Source organism: Adelges cooleyi, unplaced genomic scaffold, assembly GCF_023614345.1.
Source record: "Adelges cooleyi isolate 19-005CV unplaced genomic scaffold, UGA_ACOO_1.1 ACOO_flye_CR_arks_rails_tigmint_CR_PRNA_30, whole genome shotgun sequence".
NCBI lineage: Eukaryota > Metazoa > Arthropoda > Insecta > Hemiptera > Adelgidae > Adelges > Adelges cooleyi.
The window spans coordinates 19,481,253-19,508,122 of record NW_026095971.1 but is presented as its reverse complement, the minus strand read 5'-3'; the positions used below and the strand labels follow the sequence as shown (position 1 = coordinate 19,508,122).

Below are 26,870 nucleotides of genomic sequence, written 5' to 3'. Positions count from 1 at the left end.
GCATTTGTGAAGCGTGGGCATTTCGTCGATTCGTGCCAATTTAGTTTCTCCCCTTCAGCCCGTGTTGCATATTATTATCTCTTGTTGATTTATATATAATAATAATAATATGGTTCTAAGAAAAAAAGTGTACGCAATATTCTCATTCGAGAAAAACGCAAAACTATACATTTGTTCAACTTGAAAAATGGTTAGCTGTAACTTTTGAAAAACAGTCGAATTAGCTCCAACATTTCGTGGGATATCCTTAAGAGTTAAGATTTAACAGTACTTACATGCAAAATAAAACTATTCATTGCCTCTTTACCCTAAAAGTGGTGGGTTTTGTTTATTTTGCTTTTTAAGACGTAATTAAGATCTAAAAAATTAGACTGTAAATAGATTTAATGTGTATATACGAGTTTTTTAAGAATCCGAAAAACACTATTATAAATAAAATATTTATTGTACAATAATTGTATAAGTGTTACTTATTGCGATTTTTAATATTTGTATACACTTTAAATGTACAGAGTGAAAATTTGTACACTTTTTTTTTATCAGAAGTAATAGTAATTTTCTTAGATTTTATTTCTATTTCCTCATATTTTGCTGGATGTCTTACAATATTATAATTAAACATTTTCTCATCGATCGTTCAAAATTGTATATTAGAATGTATGATAAACTTATGCGTTTATAATAAGTGTTGTGTAATATTCATTAAATATGTATGTTTACAATCCAGTGATTGTTATGTTATTAAGGGAGAATGCACATTTTTTCAATTGTTAAAGTTGTAAGTTGTGTATAGTAATTCATTATCGTCTTAAGTCTTGACGGTTAAAGTTGTACATTGTAATGATATACTTTATCTTTAAAACGGCTTAAGTCCTTAGAAAATTGCAACTCCTGAGACATTTTTTCCACGACGTTTCGAAGTAGTACTCAATGACCGTTCTCACGAGTTTGGTTTAGCCTATAATTTATTTTAGTATTGTTTAATTATGTTTGATTTTTAAGCTAAACTTGCAAAAACGATAGTTAAACATTTTTTTTGATTACATTGAGTTATATTATGGGATTATTTTAATTTCATTATCTAAGACTACCTTATAGTTTTCGTTTCGTTTCGTTTTTTTATGTTCCCATAACTATACAGTACAAATCGCACTCGTATTACAATTTTACTTTGTTAACTCAAAAACATTCTGGAAATGCTATTGGTTAGTCCGAATAATCGATGGTATTTAACTAAAGGGCGTTATCGCGTACAAAGGGCGTCTACGGCCAATGTTTTTTCCCCACTGTCTCTCTTTGCCTCGTTAGTTAAACAAACTTTTATGTATTCAATGTCCAATGAGTTTGTATTTTATCGTTTCTCAGTAACTCGCGTGCAATTATAATATGTTATACCTAAGCGAAAACAAAAAATGATGTCCAAAATGTTAATTATCTTGGATATGGATGAATAATAAATTTACTAAATTATTATCATTCTTTTGTATACATAGGTTAACGGATGAATTCAACAAAATTAATTAATCCGTCAAAAAATAGATACCCAACTCAATGTAGGGCACATCGCTTATCTAGTTTTCCAAAAAACCCATATCTGTTTTTATAATTTTTTTTAATTATGTAATTGTTTTTTTAAACTTTCGGCTCATTGTAATTGTGACCCAAAAAAAGTCATTAAAACTGTGAATAAGTGTTAATTATTATGACAATTGGGTACCACGATTCGTGTTTTTGTACAGAAACATGGTTTTTTGTATAAGTGATCGATGCAGCAGTTTGTAGTTTTAGAGATCACGCTTAGATTCGAATAGGTATGGTCTTTAATAAGAAGTATGTCTAGCAGCTAGTACACACGTGACGGCGCACGTCAAAAGGTTATCTGTTTTGGAAACTCTCATTTCAACTCTTTCTGGCCATATAATATTTTTACTTGATAAAAATTAAACATTTCATCATTATTATGCGAGCACAGGAGCTTTTTGATTTTTCTTCGGTGAAAAATGTTACGCTACTAATGTATACTATTTTTTAATTAAATTGTTAAAATAGACGTTTTTTACAAAAAAAAAATATATATGTAATAAAATAAAATAAATTAATAAATTAAAATGATTTAATAATTTAAAAAAAAGAATTAAAATTTAATTTATTTTAACTTTAATTTTTAATTTAAATTAAATTAAAAAACAAATTTTATAAACTCATAGGGTTTATAGTTGGGTATTTTAAAAACGTACATAGTTACTAATGTAATTACATGAGTACATACGAGTTGGATGAGTTAAATTATATATTTTTATAATATAATATCACTCGTTTATTAAATTTATCCACAGTATAAATAACTACAAAATTGATGATATTATAGAGTTCACAATTATTTTTTTATAAACTGGCCATTATTTTTAAGGTTGTCGTCTCGTAAAGCTACTCAATCTTAATCCGAAAAAAAGTCCATTAGTAATGTATTTTATTAAATTTTAATATCTGACAATCAGAAATATAAAAATTTCCAAGACCTAAGTTATTGCCCTCGGAAGTTTGCGAATGGGATTAGCTTGAGAGAGTTTTTCTCAAAATCAACTTAACGAGAGTTCACTTTTCATTTATCGCATCACATATTATAAATACACTTGTGTGTATTTTCGCTTTAGGTTATTGTGCACCCAGCAAACGACTTATATTTTCCATATTGATTTTTGTACCACAGGCGAATCAAACCTAAAAATTGAAAGTAAGCACTAGGGATTTTTTGTTTATATACATATGTGGAACAGTTTCTCCACCTTCCCACTCATTGTTTGAGTTTTCACATACACCAAGTGCCATCTTGTTTATTTTATGGATTGATCGATAAAATAATTTAAATACAATACTAGTAGTCTGCCAGTAAAACAATATTATATGAATATTATGTAAATAAAAATATCGCGGTTTGACGTTTTGACTTTACACATTAGGCTTCATTGGTCAACTGTAAAACGCTGATTCTTGAGTTTATTGTTAATGACTTAATCGTAGAAGTTTATCATTTTTTTTATTTTAATTGATTTTGCTTTTTTTCATCCTTACATTAATACAATGACTGAGACGAATTTGCAAGTATCGTATTTAAACGTTTAGACAGCATCATTTTAATGATTTCTGATTTTTTAATTCTCAATATTTTATTAAGATAAATAGACTGTGTTGTAAAAGAGTTTCTGTATGTTTCTATTCGGGATACTCATGAGAGTATACACTAAACATGTGTTTACAGAGTCTGATATTATACTTAATTATATTTTAGTCGCACATGTGGTCAATGCGGTGATAGTAATATGCTACGCACGTGTGAGGTTCATTTAAAGTAAGGCTTATCTTTCAGGATATATTTCGCACAATATGATGACAAAGTTAGAAAAAAACATCCTTTTTTATAAAGAATAAAATGCTTACCGTGGTAAACGCGTTTAGTTATAATTTTGCATTTAGTAGAGATGAAATATTATGTTAACACTGACTATAGATGTCTAGCCCCCCACCCCACACCCCCATTTACTTTTTCAATTACTTTGTTTTTGATACTTTGATTACTTTTTGTTTTAAGGTCAGCCAACATTGTTAATTCATTTAAATATACCTATTAATTAATAATACGACGTGGATATCTCATGATGGCAACGTTGGACCTTCAAGGCCTCTTAAGCTACATAATGATGATGATTAACAATAAGAACCTGTATTATTATTATGAATACAATTTTAATTTATAGAATCAAAACAAATAATTAGTTGTTTTAGCCATACTTTCAAATAAATAATTTTTTGTGGGTGTAGTGTTTCTCAATATTATGTTTTAATTCTTTTGAGGGTAGAAAAGTTAGGTACACTCAGCGTTGGCGCGATTTGAGGGGGAGGGGGTGGGCTTGATTGTGATTAGCACCTCAAAATTACTTACATCCCTAACCTTAAATTGTATAGACTGGAGGTCTTAATATTTTCGAATCTTACCCTCTCTCTATTAATGAAATGAGCCATTGTCGCTAAGAAGTTTTGGAATGTGGTCAGTATGACATACACCATTGTAACCATAAGACAAAAGGAAATTCAATATAGATTATATTATAATCTACATAATATAAACATACACAAGTATTCCATATGTTATTTAATTGTATTTAGTGTGAGAAGCTGTTTGTTCACTGCAATGTTGAACTCTGCGATGAGTCGTGATATCAGTAAAAACAACTGATTCTTAAATTGAAGTATGTTATAGGTAACAACAATCAATTGACTAACGACTTCGACAATATCATAATTGATAATATTAACATGTTATTAACTTATTCGGTTGCGTTTGTTCTAAAAACAAATTACTTTGACCAAACGTACATTTTTCATTATCTTGTCATATAACTAGTAACATATTTTGTACAAGTAATTATTCTACTTCTAAACAAAAATAAACAAAATAAGTGCTTAATATAATTTAAAAATAGAGAGAGAGAGAGAGAGAGAGAGAAATAAGCATATATGTATATAATAAGTATATTAATTATAATAAGAAGATAAACAAATAAACTTGCCTTTCAGTATTTAGTAAGACAAAGCGCGTTAAGGATATGCCTTGAAACTGTAACCCAATGTAAATTACAAATTATATTATATAAAATCATATTATGTAAAAGAGGAACCTCTTTGTATCCAAAAACTATCATGAGATTTGGTTGTATTATAATTTGAACGCCCATTATTTTACAGTGATAACTCACCAAGAATGTTAAAAATATATGTATAATATGCTGGAGTATTATTTGTTTGTTTGTTTGACCTTGTTTGGTCGAGATTTATTTATTAGTGTCAATTAAATGTATTATTTTAATGTGTTTTTAATCTGTAAAAAAATTAAAACAACTCTCAAAGAAAAAATATCCGTTTAACCGTATCGTACAACGATTTGTTATAAATGATAACAATAACCTGACAAATGAGTATCATCTACAGTCACATTTTGTTAATAAAATAAGTATTTTATATGAGGCTGTTTAAATAAGTAACACCGAACAAATAATCTTTTAATATTGGTAACTCAGGTCAACTCTATTATCATTATTTTTTGATTATTAGTATTGGTGTAATAATTAGTGACGCTTGCATATTATAGTTAATTATACAACGTCCAGGAGTAACAATTTAAAAATTAAAAGAAAAAAATGTTGCTTTTATGTTTAGCATACGATAACTAAAATTTACAGCTATAATAAATTTGTTTAAAAACTATTTATGATAAGCACTAAACGAACAGTTTATTTTGCATACCTGTATTGGTGACCTCGTTGGTTTTGTTATGTTGAAACCGATTCATCACTTCTCTTGGGGTCAACGGTTAGGTTTCAGACGTTTATTAATTCTAATGAACTTTATAAAGAATAATAATTATTGCACAGTAAAAACTACACTGTTCCCGCGGCGGCTGATTAATGCGCAAACGATCAAGGTTGTTACGAAATAAAAAAACAACATTAAAATACAATACACTTTATTAGTTTTTGTTTGTTATTATTTTTCACGGAAACGGCGAAATTGTAAAAGAAACTATGTTACCTTTTTGACAATACAACTTCAAGACAACCGCATGTTGTTGTCTTATAATAATTTGTCATAATATTATCGAAAAAGCATACTCGATTTATTTAATGTAGTTATAAAAATTGTATAGCAAATATTTTATTTACTACATATTTTAAATTAAAAATACAATTATTTAACATTTTCTGGTTTACCACTAAACATATATGTATACTTACTAGAATAAGTAAAGTTTTGTAAATTACCTACCCTTTGTAGTCGTAAAAACAAAACACCTTAACAACAGAACTACAATTTTTCCACGAGAGTTGGAAGACAAAAACTGATGACTTTGGCTTATAATATTATTTTCTGTACATTTCCAAAATTGGACTATTTCTATCAAAATAGGGCGGTTTAGATTTTACATCTAAAGTTACAGACATCTTCTTCTGTCGTTTTCAAGTAAACAAATATATGAAATAATATTATATTTGAACAGATTCGATTTGTGTGCGTAGAATAGTTGACTCAATTATCATAAACATACATAATATACATCTTGCATTTTTTAAGATGGTAAAAACAAAATTAAGTATAAATTCGTACCACGGTAGCTGACCTTGGATCCCAGCAGTGGATTCGATTCCATGATCCGTTTAATCGGTAGGTAGGGTACTTGTTGTTATTGTGGTGTGGTTTGTTTGTGTTGTTGTAAGCGTCGTAACGCGATTGTTTCAACCTAGATCCTAGAGAGCTGTAGAGTTTCTCTATTACAACCTATACAACAGCAGATGATAAAATAATCAGGCTAAAAACCTTTATTCAATTAGGTATATTAGACAGGAAAAATAATAATAATGCAATAGAGTAGCGAGTGCCTTGTATAAGTAACTGTTTTTCTACTGTCGTTAACCGTTCAATGGTCCCAATTATATTGTATTTAAAAACATATAGGTAAATCGAATGATTTGTTGAAAATTAACGGGTCATTGATAACATTTTATGAAAAGAAGTTCAATCAATCAAGACGTCACCGGCTTCGGCATGCTACTGGTTAAGGTAATCGGTACTATCGTAGGTAAGGTACCACGGTCAAGGTATACGAAGTGACGTTGTACGATTTTAAAAATACAAAATAATCATATGAAAATGCTATATAAAATACACGTCATTAGAATTAGAACATAATATAAGGCAAGAGCCTAAAACCTTAATAATACTTCCATAATAAAATTTAGACCCTAAATTAAAACCTAAACCGGTAAAACTTAAATAACTATAGTAAGACATAAGTATCATTTTATATGATACTACTAACATTAGTATTCATAAATAATCAAATGTTTTGAGATAAAAATGTTGTAATTACATAATAATATCATTAATGGCCAATAGTCAATATATTGTTGTAGTAGTAATTATAGACCTCCATCTGTCGGAGGTTGTATGTTTTGAATTATGCATATTGAGCAGCTAGAGCGCAGCACAAATACCTATTGAGTATAATATAATAGAATATATCGATACCATAAAGCACACAAGTGCTATGTCCACGTTATATTGTATGGACATAGCACTTGTGTGCTTAAGGTATTAATATTAAAATGGCACATTAATATACTATTTTATAGATTAGTTCTGAGCAAATTATAAAATTAATATTTTAAGAGGGCGTTACCCCCAAATTACAAACCTGACTACGCAGAATGCAAACTACTCGGACCATGATGGTTTAATAACCAAAACACCTATGAAAAAAATGAAAAAAAAAAAATTTTGGAGATAATGACATATTTCTTTTTCAAAATATTTGTCAGAAAAAAGTCATCACTGTTTTATAAAAGTATCGAGCTTTATAGTTTATAATGAACATATTGAAAAAAAATGTCATTGTTTCTAAAATGTTATCATAGTTCGTTAATCGTTATTATAATAGGTTTTTTTGCTTTCAAATTACCATGGATCGAGTAAAACGCATTCTGTATAGCTATGTTAAGATGAATATTTTTTTTAAAATCACTGTCAAGGATGCTGTGATGGTCCGAAAAATCAGTTAATTACCAAAATCAGTCCCAATAATTACACATTACAGTTTTTGAGCTTTGAAATAAGATTATGCAAACAATTCTCTATACCTAACTACTTAATAATAGGGGTAAAACGTCCTGTGTAAAATTAAAACAACTCGTTAGTTAAGCCTGTGAGTTTCTCATACTTGGGAAGTTTGATTTTTTTACTTATAATGACTATCTAAAAATTTAATACAGAAAACCGTATTCTTGAGTCATATTTTACTACTTTAATTTACATTAATTTAACTACCGAACACAAATTTACGTTACGATAAAATAAGTGTATAAATGTTTTTTAAACAATTTCAATTTAAGAAAGAATTCTTCCCACTCGGTGATGGTGCCGTCCGAAACATATAGGTGCCATCATTTTTATTAGATTTTGGCGACCCTGTGGCACGTGTGAACCGTTGTAAGGTTATGTATACGAATTAACGGTACTTTTTAATTAATTTTTTTCAGCGAATTATGATTTAGAGCGGTTAACCATAACCTATTCGAGACATACAAGCAACGTCATGGTCACTTACCATGGTCATTAATCGCTGATCGTTTTTATTTATACTCGTTACAGACGCTTATATGTACTGATATAACCTATAATTAAATTTTTATTTTTACATAATACTTACCAATGAAAAAAAGGCAATTTATTTTCGATCGCGTGTCACTCCTACCATTTATATTAAGCGTATCGATATAGGCAATTTTCCGTTGAAATTGTATTTAAAATGTTTACTATAATGTACTTTTATTAATATTGACTGCCGAGAGGAGTCTTAATTAGTAATTCGTTTTTTATCTCAATTATTTTTTATCATAGCGTCCGTTAATGTATTACGTGCTGTTCACTATGTTTTTTTTTCATTATTCTTAGTTATTAACTGTCCTATTTTGCATGCAGTGTCTAGTTGTCATAGAATCTTAGAATTTTGGTAGCACCCTTTTTGAATCGTGTGACGCTTATGACCGCTGATGTTTGGGCCTAGTTCGGTTGCCAGGTGACAGAATTTTTACTTTTGCGTTGTTGGATATTTTTATGTGTTGTCCAATATGTAAAATGAAAATAGGTAATGGTTTTTGTTGGAATCATTATTACACATTTATGTACACCTTGCCAAATAGGTAGTTGGTACCTACTGTTGTATAGTAGAATGTAGTAGGTATTACAATTAATAGCAAACATATACTTTATTGATATTATTTTAATTATTTCTGTTGTATTTAATTGACATTTATTTTAGCTGTAAGAAAGTAAATGAATATATTTTCATTATTAACCTACAATTTGTATTGCCTACCTAATAAAAGACTATTCGATAAAATGTATTGAAAATTGTACACTTAAATACCTTGAGAACTTAAATGCTACTTTCAGTAGATAATGGTGGCTGTCTGGGTTGAGCCAAAGGACAAAAGGGTAGTCGTCCGCGGAATTGTCAAGATTTTGAGCCACTCGTACTCGTGAAACTAATTATTTGTAGGTACCTTCTTAACCGAGGAGATGTGATTTTATGTAATTAGTTGAGCCCAATATATAATCACTCAGGCTAATATTTTATCCCAGTTCGCACCTGGTAGATAGTGTAATAATATTAATTTATTTTAGGTGGGTTAAGGTGTACGGAAAAAAGAGGCGGAAGGGAAAATAGCAATTAAAAATGATTAGTGATAAGATAACATCACGTTTAAGCTACGTCGTCGGGAAAAATATACCGTTACGATTGTTATACAATTGGCAACAAATTGTTCATGTGGAAAAATTATAATGAAACAAAATATAATAGTCAATGACGCAACGTCGACCCTGAACTTTAGTTCGATCGCAAATGGTACGACATACTCGCCACGATTCGTGCATTTTTCTATTTGCCCGATACTAACACAGACTGAAATAAAATATTTTCACCTTGTTTTACTTACCTACTATTATTAGTAATTAATATTGCGGTTTGACTAATCCTCTTTTTGGCCGTACCGTCGCTAACTTTTGGTGCTGTGTGAGTTTTATAATCGTATAAAAAATCACAAAAACTGTACAATATATAAATAATAATAATAATAAGGCCCATAATATTATACGTCTTAAGTTTATGCTTACAACGAGAAGGTCTTCTGGCGATCCACGACCTCGGGACGATAAAGTTTTCTGCTGGCCGTTCGGAAAGCCATTGTTTTAACACTCTACTTCCGTTTTCCTTTGTAAGTCCCAGTCGGTTTGTTATATATTTTGTCCGCAGACACAGCGGCATTGTGCACAGTGTACTACTCAAGGCTGTCTTATTCGATATCTGTGCGTCCATCATAGGTACAATATTATAATGTTATACAATACAGCTGATACAACTACGGTTCACCTACAGCACGGTGTATGCATGATAGTGGTGATATGCTGCTGTATACAAAACACGTGTCATCAGACTAGGAGATTTTTTTTTTTTCGCGGTGCCCGCACCTTTTCTTTGCCGAACTCCAGATGCCAGCGTGAACGCCATTTTGTTCTTTTCTATAAAGAATAATACCGATAATATGAACACAAATCGGTAGTAATAATTATATATTTTTTTATTACACGGGATCTTTGTTATTTTCTAATTTTTACTTCACATTTTATTGAGCGAACGGCGCGTGTTAATTATTATTATACTTGATATCAATCGACCGACACGGGAAAATCTTTCGACAGCCGCTAGCCGTCCTTGCAAACTAATTTTTATGTCAGCAAACCGATCTTAATGGCGGGCAATACAATAATGTAATGCCGCTTATTGTACCACACACATAGTACACTGTACAATGACAAAAAAAAAAAAAAAAACACCGTGCCGTTATACTTACTGATATTAAAATCGCGTTCGTTGACTCCGTTATTATCCACATTATTACAAACGCGCGTGCGACAAACCCAACATTTTGGACGTTTAATTATTAGGATCAGCCTAATAATTGGGTACCTACCGTATTCACTTAGCATTTAGCAACGTGTACAATGTGTCGCACTAATTATTGTGGCATGATATAATATCTAATTGGTTTATGGTGGAAATTTTACCTTCGGCTCCGCTATGACATTAGTAGTTAGTACGGTATATACCTACAATAATAATGATAACAATTAATAAAATATAAATACTGTACAATGGACAGTCAGCCGCAATGCCCTTGTCGCGGATCACACGTTACAAGTAGGTTAGGTTAGTTGTGCCATACCTTTGTATTGTGAGTTGTAACTAGTATGTACAATGCGATATTGCATTATAATACATGTATATGCACACGTGTGGGTATAAATACGTACACTCAGCGGAGGGCAATGCTTAGTGGACACTGATAAAAACTGGAACGCCAACCGTTATAATAATACTATTATGTAGTCTACAAGTCGCTATCTTTGCGCGATCTACGTTGTCTGGGGTTTATTTCATCGATGTTACCTACGACTTTGCAATATATGATGATAATAATTGTTAAGAATTATCATTAATTTATAAGACGTGACAAACGTGCACTTGCTACAAAAGTGATTAACTTGCTATATTTTATATTTTCGTTGGTAGTAGTTATTATTTTATCATTTTTAAAATATGTATATTGAATAGAAAATTAATTTTTGCGAACAGTCGATGACATTTTTTATTCGTTAAAAAAAATAATACAATTTCGGGAGAGATTATAATACCTTTTGGGTTTTGTCCGTCTTCTCGTTACAACAATGACATTGGTTGATTATAATTTATAATGTATTCGACGAGAAAAGGATAGCTTTGATTGCTGTGTAATTTTGTTGTGTGTAATGTTAATACATACTTTTATAACTCGATAATGTTGCGGGTTATGATTACGCAAACCATCGTTATTTGCATAATATATTTGTAAAATCGCCGCATTTAACTGACCTAGGTAAATATTGCTTGGAAGCATAAAACAAACGATTTCCACCGTCCGCTTTTGTGTAGACACTGTGACGTCAAATGTGTAATTGGAACGTTAAGATTCGTATTTCGTTAGCTAATAATCGCAAAATAACTAATGCGCATATCATAGGAATAAGGATTGGTTGTTTTTTTTTCATTTTGATAGTACAAAAATTCATTAAAAAAAAATGTTTTAACTGCTCAAAAAAAGTCAGGTTTGAAAGGGTTAATATTATAAATAAAAATTGTAAAATAATATTAATTCACACGTTATAAGTGTATGCTAACGATCATGTTATTTTAGGTTAAAAACAAAAAGACATGATGTAAAGATTATTATGAGTAATAATAAGGAAAGATAAGCCAAGATGGTGTATAAGTGTCCATGTTTTAAATCAAATCTAGTGTACTTAATCAATTATATGATTTGTTAAATAGTTTTCATATAGGAAGTAATGCACTACGATATGTTATCTCAATCAACTAGCAACAGTGATATAAATAATCAACCGTTATTATTAATTTATTTCCAGAGAACGTTGTTTTTATTATAAAACAAAATCTCATGAGTTAGGTATTTTTTTCAAATTTGCAATTATCACTCTTGGTTTCTTGAGTCATGTACAATAGCTACTCACATAAAAAATGAACTGTCTAAATTATACACAATGGCCGGTCAACAGAGGAAATAAAAAAAAACAATAACTAAACGATTTTAATAAGTTGACCTGAACTGTAACCGACAATACCATTTTTTTTAAGATTATTGATTATACCCAAGGTGCATTACAATTAACAATTTACACATTTTATTTCGAATTATATTTAAAAATTTAATATCAATGAATCAATAAATTATCATGAAATAATAATATTATGTAATTATTAAATTTATTTCAGGCTATTGAGAATAGCGTATTAATAATACTACTATGTATAGTATTATGATATGGATGGTGCACTACAACAGGACAATAGAAGCCTAGTCTTTCTATGGGATTTATTTTTAAAAATACAATATCTATCGATAATAGAGAACTGTGACGGGTTTTATTATTGGTTTATTTATGTATCGGTGTTGAAATGTTTTCACTACCGCAAAGAAATAATAAAAACCCAAAAGAAAACCAACAAATAATTAATAAACATACTAATTCGAGATAAAGCGGCGGCCACGCGATTCTCGTGACGTCATCGATAATATGGCTGTTGCGCTCGTCGCCGCCGCCTTCGGTTCCGATCGACGGCAGTGGTAACTCGTCGCGCCACCCCGTAAAACACCCGAGTGCGATTGCTGTTGCATACACCGGTCGTGACACGGCGCGAACTGGATGCTCGCGCACAACACACACACACGTACACGCACACACGCACAAGCGCGCGCGACTTTGCGAGAGCTGATCAGTAGCCGTCGCCGCCCGATTCATGTGCCCCAGCGGTTTTTGTGTCGCCCGCACGCACGCACTGTACATACGTACACGGACACACACATACGCGCTGCGCGTGTCGAACGACAACCGTCTACGCCGCCGCCGTTCACCAACGGTTCCCCTTTATCGTTATCGCCGCCGTCGTCTCGGTCGCCACTCGCCAGTCGACCATGGTTTCTTGACGTGCGAGTAGCCCGCGCCGTGCTACAACCACGCACATTTTGCGGAAAACAAAATAATTGTCACATTTTGTTATCATTCAAAAAAAAAATACACAACCGTCGATCGCGTTCGGTTTTTTTGTTTTTGCTTAACCGTGGAAAAAATGTGCGGAACACCGCTATCCTATACGCTTAATAATATTATGTATATATAATATACGTAAATTATTTAATATCCTATGTATATTATATATACGTAATAATAATTAATAGTTTTTATTTTCGTGACCGCCGATCTAACCGCCAACAACGCGTGTCGCGCGAAACATCTCCAGCAGTCATAGTCGCCGCCGTGTGTGACCGCGCTCAGTCCGCCATGTCTAAGGTCAGTTTGAACAAACAGAAGCGATCCCGGAAAATCAGCTGGGTACTTTTAATTGTTGTTTTATATTATCTAAGATAATATAGATTTTTGTTTTAACCCTTAAACCGCCAACTAAGTGGTCGGACAATTTGGGACACTATTATTTTCGCTAATATTTTTGGCATCCGGACAAAGTGCCTCCGTCGACTGTATTTATAGAAGAGTAGACGCCGCCGGTCGGTCGGTCGATATTGTTCTCTCCTGTCGGTCGATTTGTCTGGGTTCTTCCGTGCAACCTGTGGAAGGACGCCGTCTCGCCCTCTTCCCTCGAGACCGGTCGCGGCCGCCGCAGCGCGTTCAGCTAGACACCGCCACTATGGCATCGATGAGTCCGATAACGCCATAACGGCTCCTCGCACAACAACAGCCTGTGTACTGTGATAACGCTTATCACGCTCGTTCGTGATGACGGTCGACGTTTGCCGTTGCCCCCCGGAACAGCAGCACTTCTCCGTGCACGACCAATTGATGGTATCGATCACGCCAGTGTATTTCTATGGTCGTATCTTATTATTGTCTGCTTTCGTATTCGGGGGTCCCTTTTTTTGAAAAATAAACTGTGTTGGTAGTCGCAGGTATGTGCGTTCGGGTTGGGTTTCTCGACCCGAGACTGTCGACAGATGGTCCTAGCCAGTCGCCCTTTTCCCGTTATTGTGTGTGTCCCGTCGTCGTGTGTACGAATTTAACCGTAGATTTACATTTTCATTGTTTCAAAAATCGTAGTATTTTATATTATTTACTGCATCGATTGTTGCGCCCCGTTTGTATGCGCGAGCGTTGTGTGTACGTTTCGTCTAGCTCGCACACAACACGTGTTCGATATTTGCCCAAAATCAACGAACGCCGAGATAACGTTTAGTTAGGTACTTGTAATTTATATGCCTGGCGACTGTTCTGGTAAAGTCTGAAGTATTTTCGTGAAGTTTATCGGAATATCGTCTATAGCACTCCGTTGTTATGTTGCAACCACAAAATGTGTTGCTGCTTCGGTGCTAATTAATCTCCGTTCATAATATTAATATTGCACACTGTTCTTTAGGCGGTAGTAGGTATAAGCCAAGCCGCGGTTTGTTGTTGTATCGCCGCTCATAGCTTGGTGTATGTACTCAAAATTTTAAAATGTGTGTACCTAATAATAAAGACATGGATTTATGGACTGGACATTGGGATATAGCCACGGTTGAAATAGCAGCGTAAGGGGGCATCAATTTACTACACCTATATGTATATTTGACTGTATACTTATATATTTGATTTTGATTGGCTCTCCCTTTATGCTGACATATTTATTTTTATCGTCGAATATGTGATGAAGAAGGGGTGCAATATGTGCGATAACCTTGTATATTTCAATCATGAAAATAGTGGTTGCCTTGGTTAGCCATTTTTTTACTCGGTTTAATAATTTAAACCCTAGAAATAACGGCACAATATTTGCTGGGGGTTTAAAAAAATTGCAATTTTTTCACTTAATTGTACGATCAATTGGTCAATTGAAATTTAAAATTAAATTTTCATATTTAAGTATAGGACCTGTAAAATACATAATAACGTCTAGTATAAATTCCAAACTACTCGACAATCGATAGTGATAATTATTGTTGAAAGTACAAATTTTGTAAGCTATTGTAGGACTTGGAAAAGATAAGTATTTTGAGTAGTTTGCGTAATACCGTCGTTGCAATATCGATAATTACTCACAAACATATGTATGAGATTGTAATTAAAAAAAAAATGTAATATAACTGTTTTTGAATTGCACTTTTCCAGCAGGAGTAACCAGATAAGTTCCGAGCAAAATTCATATTAACTCACATTAAATTAATGTTTTTTGAATCATTTTGTATAATGAAAAAACATTTTTATCGGAACTAATATATTTGATTTGCCTAAAAAATATTAGTTTCTAACTTTTTTTTAATGTGATGTTTGATTTAGAAAAAAACATTATTAAAACTTTTTAATTAGAGAGTAAAACTTTTGCTCGCAAAACTTCATCCAGGTTCCATTTACTCGAATAATACTAGTCCTATGTTAATAATTATTAATTACATTGAATTATTTTAAATAAGGAGCATTAGAATATTATAATTATATTAGCGTCATACGCATATAAAAATCGAGGAATTAAAAATAAATTAATGTACGTAACAACGACTGTTTTAAAAAATGCCTAATGATCCATTGAAATATTTGTGTCATCATATTAATAGTAATAATCATACAAATTTTAGGTAAAAAAATACATTAACCAGTCATTTGAAACCATGAGAAGAATATTAAAACGAGCAAGAAGACATTAAAATATATTATTCCTTAGGTTATCACTTGTGCAAAAAAAAAAATATATATACCTTAAACAATTTACTACATGTTTAAGTTCTTGGAATTGGAACAAACGTTATTTATTATAAATAATCATCAAAACGATAATTGTAAAATAATTTTTTTGTAAGTATCGCGTGTAATTTAAAAACCGACCACAGGCCTTGAGGGGATCGATTTATATAGAAAAAAAGCATTTTTATTATTCTTTTTTTTCTTTCAGTGTAATCGATGCGGTTTTTACAGTTATTATAATATGATACAGTGCCAAAGTGATAATGATTATTGGATATAAGGTTTACTTAAACATACATATTTGAATAAAACATTTTTTTTTTGTACTGAAATGTTGCCAAAAATAACGCAAAATCATGATTTAGTCCTTTCTAATTCTTCTTCTCACTGTGTTCTTTATCTCTTGATACACGTTCATCAAAATGTAAAAATACCTGCGATAGACCAAATACAAATTTCCTTACTTGAATTAAGTACCTTGTTGAGTATTACAGATAGCCCGCATTGGAAATTTTCTCGCTTTGCCTTCATTTTGAATAAGACGAAAAACAAATTGGTGAGTAGGTTAAGGTTGAATTTCTTCTTTTTTTTTTATACAGTTTTTCTTTAACATTTAAAGGTAAAGCCCTAAGGCTTCGCCTAGTTTTAAACTACTATTATTGTTGTAGCTGTTTAATCGCCATCTACTATAATATAGATTACAAATCTTTCCGTGTTTAATTATTATTTATATTTAACTTTGGACGTATGAGTAGTTGTTTTCCTTGACATGTCCTAGAGGATATTACTTACCGGTAGCTGAATGCAATTATAAAAGTAAAATAGTCTAGTGTCGAGAGACATTAAATATATATATATATATATATTTGTATAATATAATATATATTATGAACATACTGTATTTTAGTATAATATGTACATAGAAATGATAGCAAGTATTATACTACATTTATAAACGCGCAATTTGCAATAATTTATCATTTTTAGGCAAAAAAGTACTGGCGTAATAATCTTATTTTATACAAGTATCAAACACACAACATGTAATCTATATAAGTTTTCAATAATTGTGCGATTTCTATATTGTTGTAAATTGTCGAGTTCACATTTTAAATGAACTGTATTTTTTATTATTACTAATGTAAAAACCGGTCGTGAATTTTCATAATATATTGTTACTATTTTTTTAATTTTGTTTTGAAACGTCGGCTTTAAGCTTAAAAACTGTCGGACATTTAAAACGCTTAGAAGAAACTGCATAATGTATCTTGTACCCCCCTTGACGTGTATGAAACGTTCAAGGTCTTAAAATATGGTTTTATTCGTTTGATATTTTCGCGGACTAGAACGTGACCGGTTTTATGTTGGCTGTATGGTCTTTTTGTACGGCAAACCCGATTTATAACATGATAAAACAAAAGTTTCGAAACTCTTATTCGCTTCCCCGGCCCTAATTGTTATTAATCATCGTTGTTTAAATATCACCAACGACGGCCAACGCCTTCAAGCCCGCAGGCCAGCATATTACATAGTATGCAGGCTCCCAGTTCATTTTCAAACAATTTATTACCTATATTAATTTAAAACATCATAATTTTTTTTTTCCACGCCACGATCATTTCATTTATCAGGATCACCTCGACTAATAATTAATGTGTCGCCTCAAGACATTTTCTACAACCATGGAAATACATATATCGGTCTACTTAGATATTATATTATATTTAGTTCATTGTATGTAGTCCATTGAGAAAAACAAGAGGATATCAAGCCCTGGGCAGCCCCACCATTTAACCCCAACAGGGTCTAACCCTCGTGGTCTTGAGCTTTTACCATGTATCGTGCACACATATTCCGTACACGGTAGTAATAATTAATTATATCTATAATTATGTAAACCTTGATATTTATTTTGTGTGTGAATCATAGAGCATTATTCTGTGGTGCGAATTCGCCAAGAATATCGGTAATATTGTTTTTGAATGTTCTAAAAATACATTTTTTTTTTTAACATAATGTTATGTGAATGTATTTGAAAGTTGCACGTAAAGTTTGCCAACGTCTTAAAAAAAAAAACGTCACCTTCGACGGGTTTAACGTCTCCGGCCGGGTTACCTTATCGTAACGTATATTATATTTTTTAATGTATAAACTGTTGATTTTAAACGAATTTTAAAAGTATATAACCTTTAAAAAAATGAAATTTACTTGTCGTCGTCAGATATAATAATGATTTACGTTAACGAGTAAGCGAAAACTATGCCTTTTTTACTTACATATTAAAAAAAAGTTGGCGTGGCTCATAAAATTGTTATACAGGGCGTTCCATTTAATAAAAGACACTATCGTTTTCTCTGAAAATAATTACAATATTGCAGTTATACTTTTCGGGAGACGTATTTAGGCTAATGTATTTTGCAGTATTAAACAACTTTCAAATGTTTATCTTTTTTCTAGTCAATTATTCTTAATTTAAAATGTTAATATATAAGTTACGCCAAGGTAAATATTTAATAATTGTATAAAAACATATTATACATACATTTTTTCAAATAGTTACAACTATAATCTATACTCGTATAAAGAGATATTTAGTGTAATGTGTTAAATGAATCACTGTGTATTTATATATTTTTGTTAGCGAGTGGTTTGTATGACGCAACAAACTTGAAAGATGCTTACTTTGTTTCAAAAGACGTTAAATGACTTGAATGAAGTTTATTATACGAGTATTAAATTCCAGTTGTAATTGCATGTAAGCGGAAAATATAAAAATAAAACCGATTCGTATTGGGCTTCTCAGTCATTACTCATTACCCAAGATAATGACGTTTTTAAGTAGTTTCAACATTTCAAATAATTGTCTGGTAATTTGTTTTATTTAAATTAGAACGGGTGTACAAACATATTATAACAAAATACTTCCATTGAGTGGCCTTCTATAGTAATTTGTGATTTTCCACGAATTAATTTGCCATGAGAAGAGTTGTTGATCCCTAATTAATATTCGTTAAGAGTAACAAATTAATCAACTATATTAGTGTTCAATATTTAAATAACATAAACATCTCCCTAAACGTCATGAAGTCTGTTGTGTACCACAGATAATAATTGGCGTGGGCAATGATTGGCTTTTGGAAATTGTTGTATTGTGGCTTACGATCAAATATTATATTTTATGTCGTTCGTTATGTGTAATTATGTCGTTAAGTTTCTAAAAATAACTAAAAATCCGCATTCAGAGGTGTATTTATTTTTACAAACAATTAGCTTTTAACCGAAGCTGTGGAATTTCTAGATTGTAAAAAAATATTTATAACGCGCTTGTCACATTTTATTCCCGGTATACAACCACACCCACACGTGGTTATGATCATTACACAAAAACAGATTAGATGAGGTACCTTGGAAAATACTTAAATTGTCATCGAGAATCTTTTTAAGTACTTAATAATATATTTTAAAACTCTTATAAAATATATAACACCGGAGTTTGAATAATAGTATTCGCGTTGTTATCGGCAAGGCTTTTTCTTACATAAAACGCGTTTGTCTTCGAGTATTATTAATATGTTAATTGAAAACGTCCGCAATGATTATTGTTGCGTATCACGTATCGACATTGTGATAATATTATTACCCTGGACGTCGGCAAACTGGATTAATGTAACACCGTGTGTCTTCATCATAAACTAAACCTATTACAATATTATATTCACACTAGACATAAGATAAGCGCCAAGACACTTGGAACGGGGTTTTCCTATAGAAATTACTGTATACACAACGGTACGGGCAATCGCACTTGACTTTTTTTCCTGTACACGCATGTTATGCATTACGCCTACGTAACCGAAACAATTATACCTACTTCATTTTTTAATTATCGCTAATAGTTGTACTGTAATCTATAAAAAAAATTGTAGATAATAGAAAAATAAGTGTACATAATTTTTGTTCACTGACGTACAACATGATTCTGGGATAATATTTACCCTAAAAATAATTTGTTACTCGATGCTTTTATTGGTTATTTATCGGACTTAATATTGAAAACATTGACAAATATTTTATGATGATAGGCTTTAACGTGGCAAGTTGTTATCATAATTACCGCCAGCGATTGATAAGGATGGCAAGTTGTTATCTCAATAATAATATCGCCATCGATTGATAAGGTCTTGCACCACGCATTTAATAAAATGTATGAATATTTACTTACCATACTGGGATCGTTAATAATACCAAATCGTTTACTTGAAGTGAAAAATAGCTACAGATCTCTCGCTTTCAATCAATAATAATTTATTATTATTTGCTTTTTTAATTTTTTTTAACTATAAATTATGATGAAATTCCAAACGACTATCCCAATATTGGAAACGAGGACATTTTTTGGAATGACAAAGGCGAGTGAATTTTTAACGTTCCGTGACCGCCATCTTCTTCTCGTTTGCCATAATCATGCTGAATTCTAAAATACACTAATGTGTAGGTATAAAACTAAAAATAGGAAAATTTGGACACGCACTTACTGTGTTTTGTAGACGATTTGCTTGGGTAATAAATTATGGATTTCTTTAACATTTTTAAAAAAAAATTTTAATGAAGGTACACGAGATTACGAGACTTTTATCCGGGTATACTTACGTTGAAAATAAAAATAGAAAATTATCGTATAACAGGTATAATAATTGCAAATTATTCAAATGCTTATCCCACAATGTATTGTTGTATTATGTTTCGTTTAACAGCGACGCTTTAAAATCAACGGCGGTCTTGTGGATTTTTTGTAAAACAATACTTAATAATCATGTTTTTTTTCATTTTGAAACTACCGGAACTCGTTTGATAACGTCATACCGAAGCTATTTGATAATCGTAAAAAACAAATTAAAAGAGAAGTGCAAATAAACATGTCATATGCATTATTGTTATTATGATTATTTACAGCTCACAAATGTACACATAATATCATATTCTTCGTAAATCGTATGTCGATTAGCTGTATCCCGTAAAACTATTTGTGGTCTCGTGTTTTATTGTAACAAAAGTATCAACCATGTACAATATTTATAAGTTTAACTTTTAAATACGGTAATTACATAATAAATAGTTTAACGGAAGTTTAACTTTGTATAAGACTCAATAGACTACTTACTTTACAGTTAACCGAATTTAACTTATTTATGTATTGTGATACAACGAATTGATCGTGGTTAGCTGTTTGGGAGTTCTAGCTAATATCGTAATGCTTCTGAAATTTAATTTTAGCAGCTTGCATTGCCGCATAGTCGGTTAATTATCACGAATCGCCATGTTACAATTATCATCATTCATCATCTCTAGAACCAGGACATAAATGCTGTAGACAGAAAAATGTCATATGTGTATAAAATTACACGAGTGTCTTGTGGAGTTTAACTATCGCGATACATTATTATAGAAGTACACTGTCGTCAAAAAATAAACATAAAACACATTCCTGTGTTGTACTGATTACGAGGATTGCACATTTTTTAATAAAAAAAAAAAAAGTAATAACCAGCCTAAAGCATCTAGTAGCATTAGTAATCTTATCTTAACATACTTAATTGAAGAGTACATTACATACACACATGTTGACTAAAAGACTAAATGGCTCGACATTAGTGCAAAAAGAGTATGGGAGAATGGGAGAGGAGTATTAGTGAATTTTTTTTTATATAATACAATATATGTTGATAAATTGGTATATAGTCGTGGTTTGGCTGGGAGGCAATTATTAGCTTTGATAAATAATCTGGCGCCAATCGTTCTCGGGCTTTGTAATGAATTTTTAATTGAACACAATTGTCAAAGCGGACCACACAATAATTATGAATGAAAAAACAAAAACAAACGTATACGTCTTAGCATTCATTTTTTTATTTTATAAAATAATTTATTTAACAATTCTAATGTACATTGATGAATTTTGTTACTATTAATATGGTTCTAGTAACTTGTTGGATTTAATCGGTAATTATTTTTGATTTTAGACCGAAAGCGAGTGTTCAGCTGCTGAACGGGCCGAAGAAACCGCCAGACAGAATGCCAGCTCTCCACCTTTGGCCATGGGACCCGTACAAACCACCGATGACGACGGCATATCGTTTTGTGAATACCACGATTTACCTCCGCCCCCCGATGGAGGATATGGTTGGGTAATAGTGTTTGCCAGCTTTATGTGTAACATGGTCGTAGATGGTATCGCATACACATTTGGTGTTTTCCTTGGAGAATTTGTCAAATATTTCGGGGAAGGCAAAGGCAAAACTGCATGGGTGGGCAGTTTACTCTCTGGAATGTATCTCAGTGCTGGTAAGTAACATTAATTAATATGACTTATTAAAAGTTTGTCCAAAGACATTTACTAGTTTCTAATGTGATCGAACAGGTCCTGTGGTCAGTGCATTAACCAATAAATATGGATGTCGTGTCGTGTGTATGGCGGGAAGTGTCATTGCAGCAGTAGCTTTTGCGCTCAGTACACTGTCACCTAATGTCAATGTCTTGATGCTGACTTACGGAGTTATGGGTGGTAAGTTCAATAAAATAGTCTGACTGCCTTTAGTATCGGCGGCCAGGCTCATAATAATACACTTGCCGTTTGCGTAACCTGTTAGCCTGCGGTGACATTACCTAATTGAGTAAAGATTGTTACATTGCCTTGTTTATAGGTGGTACGACATCCCACCTCAACGGACTTCAGCTATCATCATATCGAAAACATATGATTACTCTAAAAATGTTAGCCTATGGTTAAAATAAATATTTAGGATAAAAGGTATGTTAGGACAGTTTATAAGTAATTGTTTTTTTCATTTAAGTTGATATCCTTGTTGAAATTCATTATTTTCATAAATGGTTCTTTAAATTTCTTTAATATCGTCATCAATTACAGTTATTATTCATTAATTTTAACCTACTTACTTACTGGTTTTATTCATTATAATTAATGGGTTAAGACTTTCGTTTTCCGCTGTGTATTTAAATTTGATTTAATCACTAAATTGTATTTCATATAATTATTCGATTACAATGAAAAATATGCTGGTAATATCACAATTATTATTATTAAATTTCTTAAATAATAATTAATTATAGTTAATTATACTATATTATAAAATTACTTAATTTTTTTACTAAGTACTAGTATTTATTTACACATTTAATTAATATATATCACAGTTCTTATTTGGATTAGGTACCATTTGTTTTTAATTGACTAATATTTATAGTCAATAGTAGTGTTTCATTATCAGTTATTTATACTAAAATTATAATTGATATTGGTTATTTTATTGAGCTTTTGTCAATTATTTAAATCTTTAATTATAAAGTCTTTATTTTTAATTATAAATTTAATTTTAAAGTATTTTATTGTACTCTTTTATTTATGGCATAAGTTAGAAACGAACAAATTTAAGTATAAAAGATAGAATTTTAATATTGAAAGTTAATTAGTTACACTCACATTTTTTGGTAGGTTATTTCCTTCCGTACTTATATGCAGTATATTTCAATTTAAATATTTTTAATTATTAACAATGTATAAAATCATAATTTGCCTATTATCGATAGTCGTATAATATAGTATACTGTGTACAAACAATGTTTTATATAAATATGGTTTCATTGATAATAACATATACCTACTTTTTAGGTTAAAGAAATTGATCATTTATATTTTACCACCAATTATTATAAATATATTATAATACACATTTTGGGTATATTTGAGAACTCTTAAAAAATACAAAGGTTATAATATATAAGTGCAGTTTTTAATAAAACTAACCATGTTTTATATAGAAACATTTAAATACAATTTTAGTTATCTAAACCTACAAGCAACATTAATTTAAATAATAGAATGTACGAATGCACAGCATTCGGTATATATGTACAAAAACAATTATTATAGAATAGATTCTGCAATGTGCACTTGACTTGAAAACTTGCACTTATATTGCCTGCCAACTTCCAGAATTCTCAGTTTGTCTTTTATATCTTTATATTCAATCATTGGTCTAATGTCAAATCATTGTGCTTTTACCCTAAAACGGTTTTGTGAAATTATCACTTAAATCATCATTTTTTTTATGATTTTCTTCTTTATATTATTATTTATTTTTTAATGATTTATATTATAGTAAAAATGTATTTATTAGTTTTGTTTCTATTAGAAAAAATGTACACATGACTACGATTCATTATCTGATTTTAAGACCTATGTGGTCTATTTAATAAAAAAAAAAGTCAATTTATTGTAGAAAATTAATCCAACTGTGCTCTCAACTAAAATATTTTAAAAGCAAAGGTTGGTTGTTTTTAAACGTTATTAAAATGTGTTTCTTGTTAAAGATTTCTTGCCAAGCGATTAAGTACATACTTATAACTATTAACATGGTATTCTTAGTTAATCCTCCAATATCTGATAATTGTATTAAAATGTTACTCTTGTTAATATTTTAATTTATAATATACACTTAAAAAGAACATTACAAAGTTATGAAATAAATAAAAAATTTATCCTGTTTTTTTCTCTCTATAATTGTCATTAAAGTTGTATAATGAAGTAGAAAGTAAAAAACAAAATGTTAGTTAAAATAAGTTGTTAGAATATTGTTTTAACAGTAATGTTATGTTTGTATGTATTAAATTATTCAGATGGGTAAAACATTGTGGTTTTACCGAGCCATTTTTCTAAAGCTGCTTTATAGATTACAAATATATTTCAAGTTCTTAAAAATGTACGATACTTTTACAAATATATTTTAAATTGTATATGGTAAACGAAAAAGTTGTCATGTTTATTAACATGTTTTTAATAAACGTTTGTTATATATTTAGTTAAAAACTTATAAAAAAAATATATATATATAATAATTGCATTTATTACTTATTACAGGTATTGGATTTGGCCTGATTTATTTACCAGCTGTTGTGTGTGTCGGCTATTATTTCGAGACCAAACGGTCATTAGCCACTGGCATTGCTGTATGCGGTTCAGGGTTCGGTACTATGGCATTTGCACCTCTGGCCAACATACTCCTCGAGCATTTTGATTGGAAGCAATCCAACCTAATTTTATCTGGACTTATATTATCATGTGGCGTGAGTCAATATTATAAATACATATTGATTTTTTAAATTTATTTATTTTTACTTTTACTAATATTATATGTTCTTAGTTATTTGGCGCTTTGATGAAACCATTGGAATATCCGAATGAAGGCTGTAAACCGTTACTTCAGCGCATGGCAGACGAAAAGCGCATGCAAATGGAACGAGGATCTATTGGCGGATCATATTTTATTGTGCAACTCAAAGACGGATCGTTAGAGAAGAGACAAAAGTTACCATTGAACATCGATCCTGGTGTTCATTCTAGTTTTAATCTAGATGAGTTAGTTGGTAGTACGGGATCTCCAATCACGCCGATACCAACAATGGCTGTCTTACCTACTATTAGAGAAGTTAAAGCTCCAGAACAAAGTGGCTCCAGTAATAGCTCTAGCAATGCCGGAAGCGGAGAATTAAAATCTGAAAAGAAAAAAGACGAAACGAAACCGGGGGACGCTGGACAAAATGGCGATAAGCCAACTAATGGCGAAAAACCTTCAAATGGGGAAACCAACAGCGAATTAAACGAAGTAAAAGCCGCTATTCCTAGAAACGCATCTCAACCGGCATTCACAACTCATGTGCAAGGTTTACCAAAGAATGGATCCGTGCCATTTTTTGACAGAATACGCAAAACTAGTGCTAGTGAAAGATATCGGCCAACTCTAGGTCCCATTAAAGTATCTAGACCAAATTTAAATTCTAACGGAGATATACGAAAATCGATACACTTGAGACTGTCAAACGTTTCCATTCTTGGCGGCAGCAAGAACAATAATGCTGAAGATATGTGGTCAAATGTAAGTAGAAAATTTACTGGTTAAAAATTGGGTAGAGTAAAATTTAAATTTAACATTAAATAATAAATAATATTTTTCATTCACATATTTAATATTTGTAACTCGAAAAATAATAGATAATCTGTTATTTATAAAAACACATTATCTTTGTTCATTTAAAAATATATTTTCATAAGTAATAAATCATTTTTTATTTCATTTATGTATAACGAACGTATGATTGTAGGTTGACACTGATAGTATAGGATACACTTCATCAAAAACTAGCATTGGTGGCCACAGACGAGAGACTGTACGGCCAATGTCTAGAAAAGACATATTTTATTCTGGAAGCGTACTTAATTTGCCAGAATACCGTTCTCAAAAATCATTAGCTAGTTATCGTCAGAGTATTTTATCATTACCCAAATCTATGATGAAGGACAACGATAAAGACGACGATGAAGAAATAGATGGTAGGTTATATTATATCATCTTTGTAATGACTCGCATCAATATTTAAATACTTAAATTAACGTTAGACACAATTTTAGAAGGTTGCTGTCCGTGTCTTCCTGAATCTATAAATTCTGTATTATCTTCCATGATGGATACAAGTTTGCTCAAAGATCCAGTGTTTATGACCATCGGTATAAGTAACGTTTTTGGCATGGCAGGACTTTATGTGCCCTTCGTTTATTTAGTAGATTATGCTACAGAAGCAGTAAGTGTAATTTGCTTGTTTAAAAAATAAATTCTTATGATTAATGGGTTATTAATTAACTATTATAATTATAATTTTACAGGGTATCGGTATCGATTCGAAACAAGCATCATTCCTCTTATCCATAATCGGTATAACTAATACCATCGGTCGTGTAGTCTGCGGTTTTGTTGCTGATTTTCCCTGGGTAGATTCATTGTTGTTGAACAACATATGTTTGCTGATAAGTACGGCCGCTGTTGCTGCGACTCCGTTTTGTGTTACCTATACTCACTATGTTATTATGTCCGTCTTTTTTGGTATCGCTGTTTGTAAGTTAAAAA

At 31.1% G+C, this 26,870-nt stretch overlaps 1 protein-coding gene and 1 long non-coding RNA gene across 6 annotated transcripts in view; one reads left to right on the top strand and one right to left on the bottom strand.

The window, feature by feature from the left end:
* LOC126838024 (monocarboxylate transporter 1) overlaps nt 1-26,870 on the top strand; it is a 36,491-nt gene that overhangs the window by 8,370 nt on the left and 1,251 nt on the right. For 2 of the 5 annotated variants that reach the window (XM_050572105.1, XM_050572103.1), the window contains 7 exons: nt 21,915-22,236; nt 22,313-22,456; nt 24,830-25,035; nt 25,113-25,844; nt 26,071-26,299; nt 26,378-26,547; nt 26,630-26,858. In XM_050572105.1, coding sequence (XP_050428062.1) covers nt 21,915-22,236; nt 22,313-22,456; nt 24,830-25,035; nt 25,113-25,844; nt 26,071-26,299; nt 26,378-26,547; nt 26,630-26,858 — 2,032 coding nt within the window. Of the gene's footprint in view, nt 1-13,056; nt 13,558-21,639; nt 21,777-21,914; nt 22,237-22,312; nt 22,457-24,829; nt 25,036-25,112; nt 25,845-26,070; nt 26,300-26,377; nt 26,548-26,629; nt 26,859-26,870 lie in introns of those variants that run through there. The other 3 variants (XM_050572107.1, XM_050572104.1, XM_050572106.1) reach the window with 3 other exon arrangements.
* On the bottom strand, nt 5,852-10,019 carry LOC126838025 (uncharacterized). The gene is made up of 3 exons (XR_007685661.1): nt 9,727-10,019; nt 9,549-9,659; nt 5,852-6,330 (listed from the first exon to the last, which is right to left on the bottom strand). It is a non-coding gene; the product is annotated as an uncharacterized LOC126838025 (long non-coding RNA).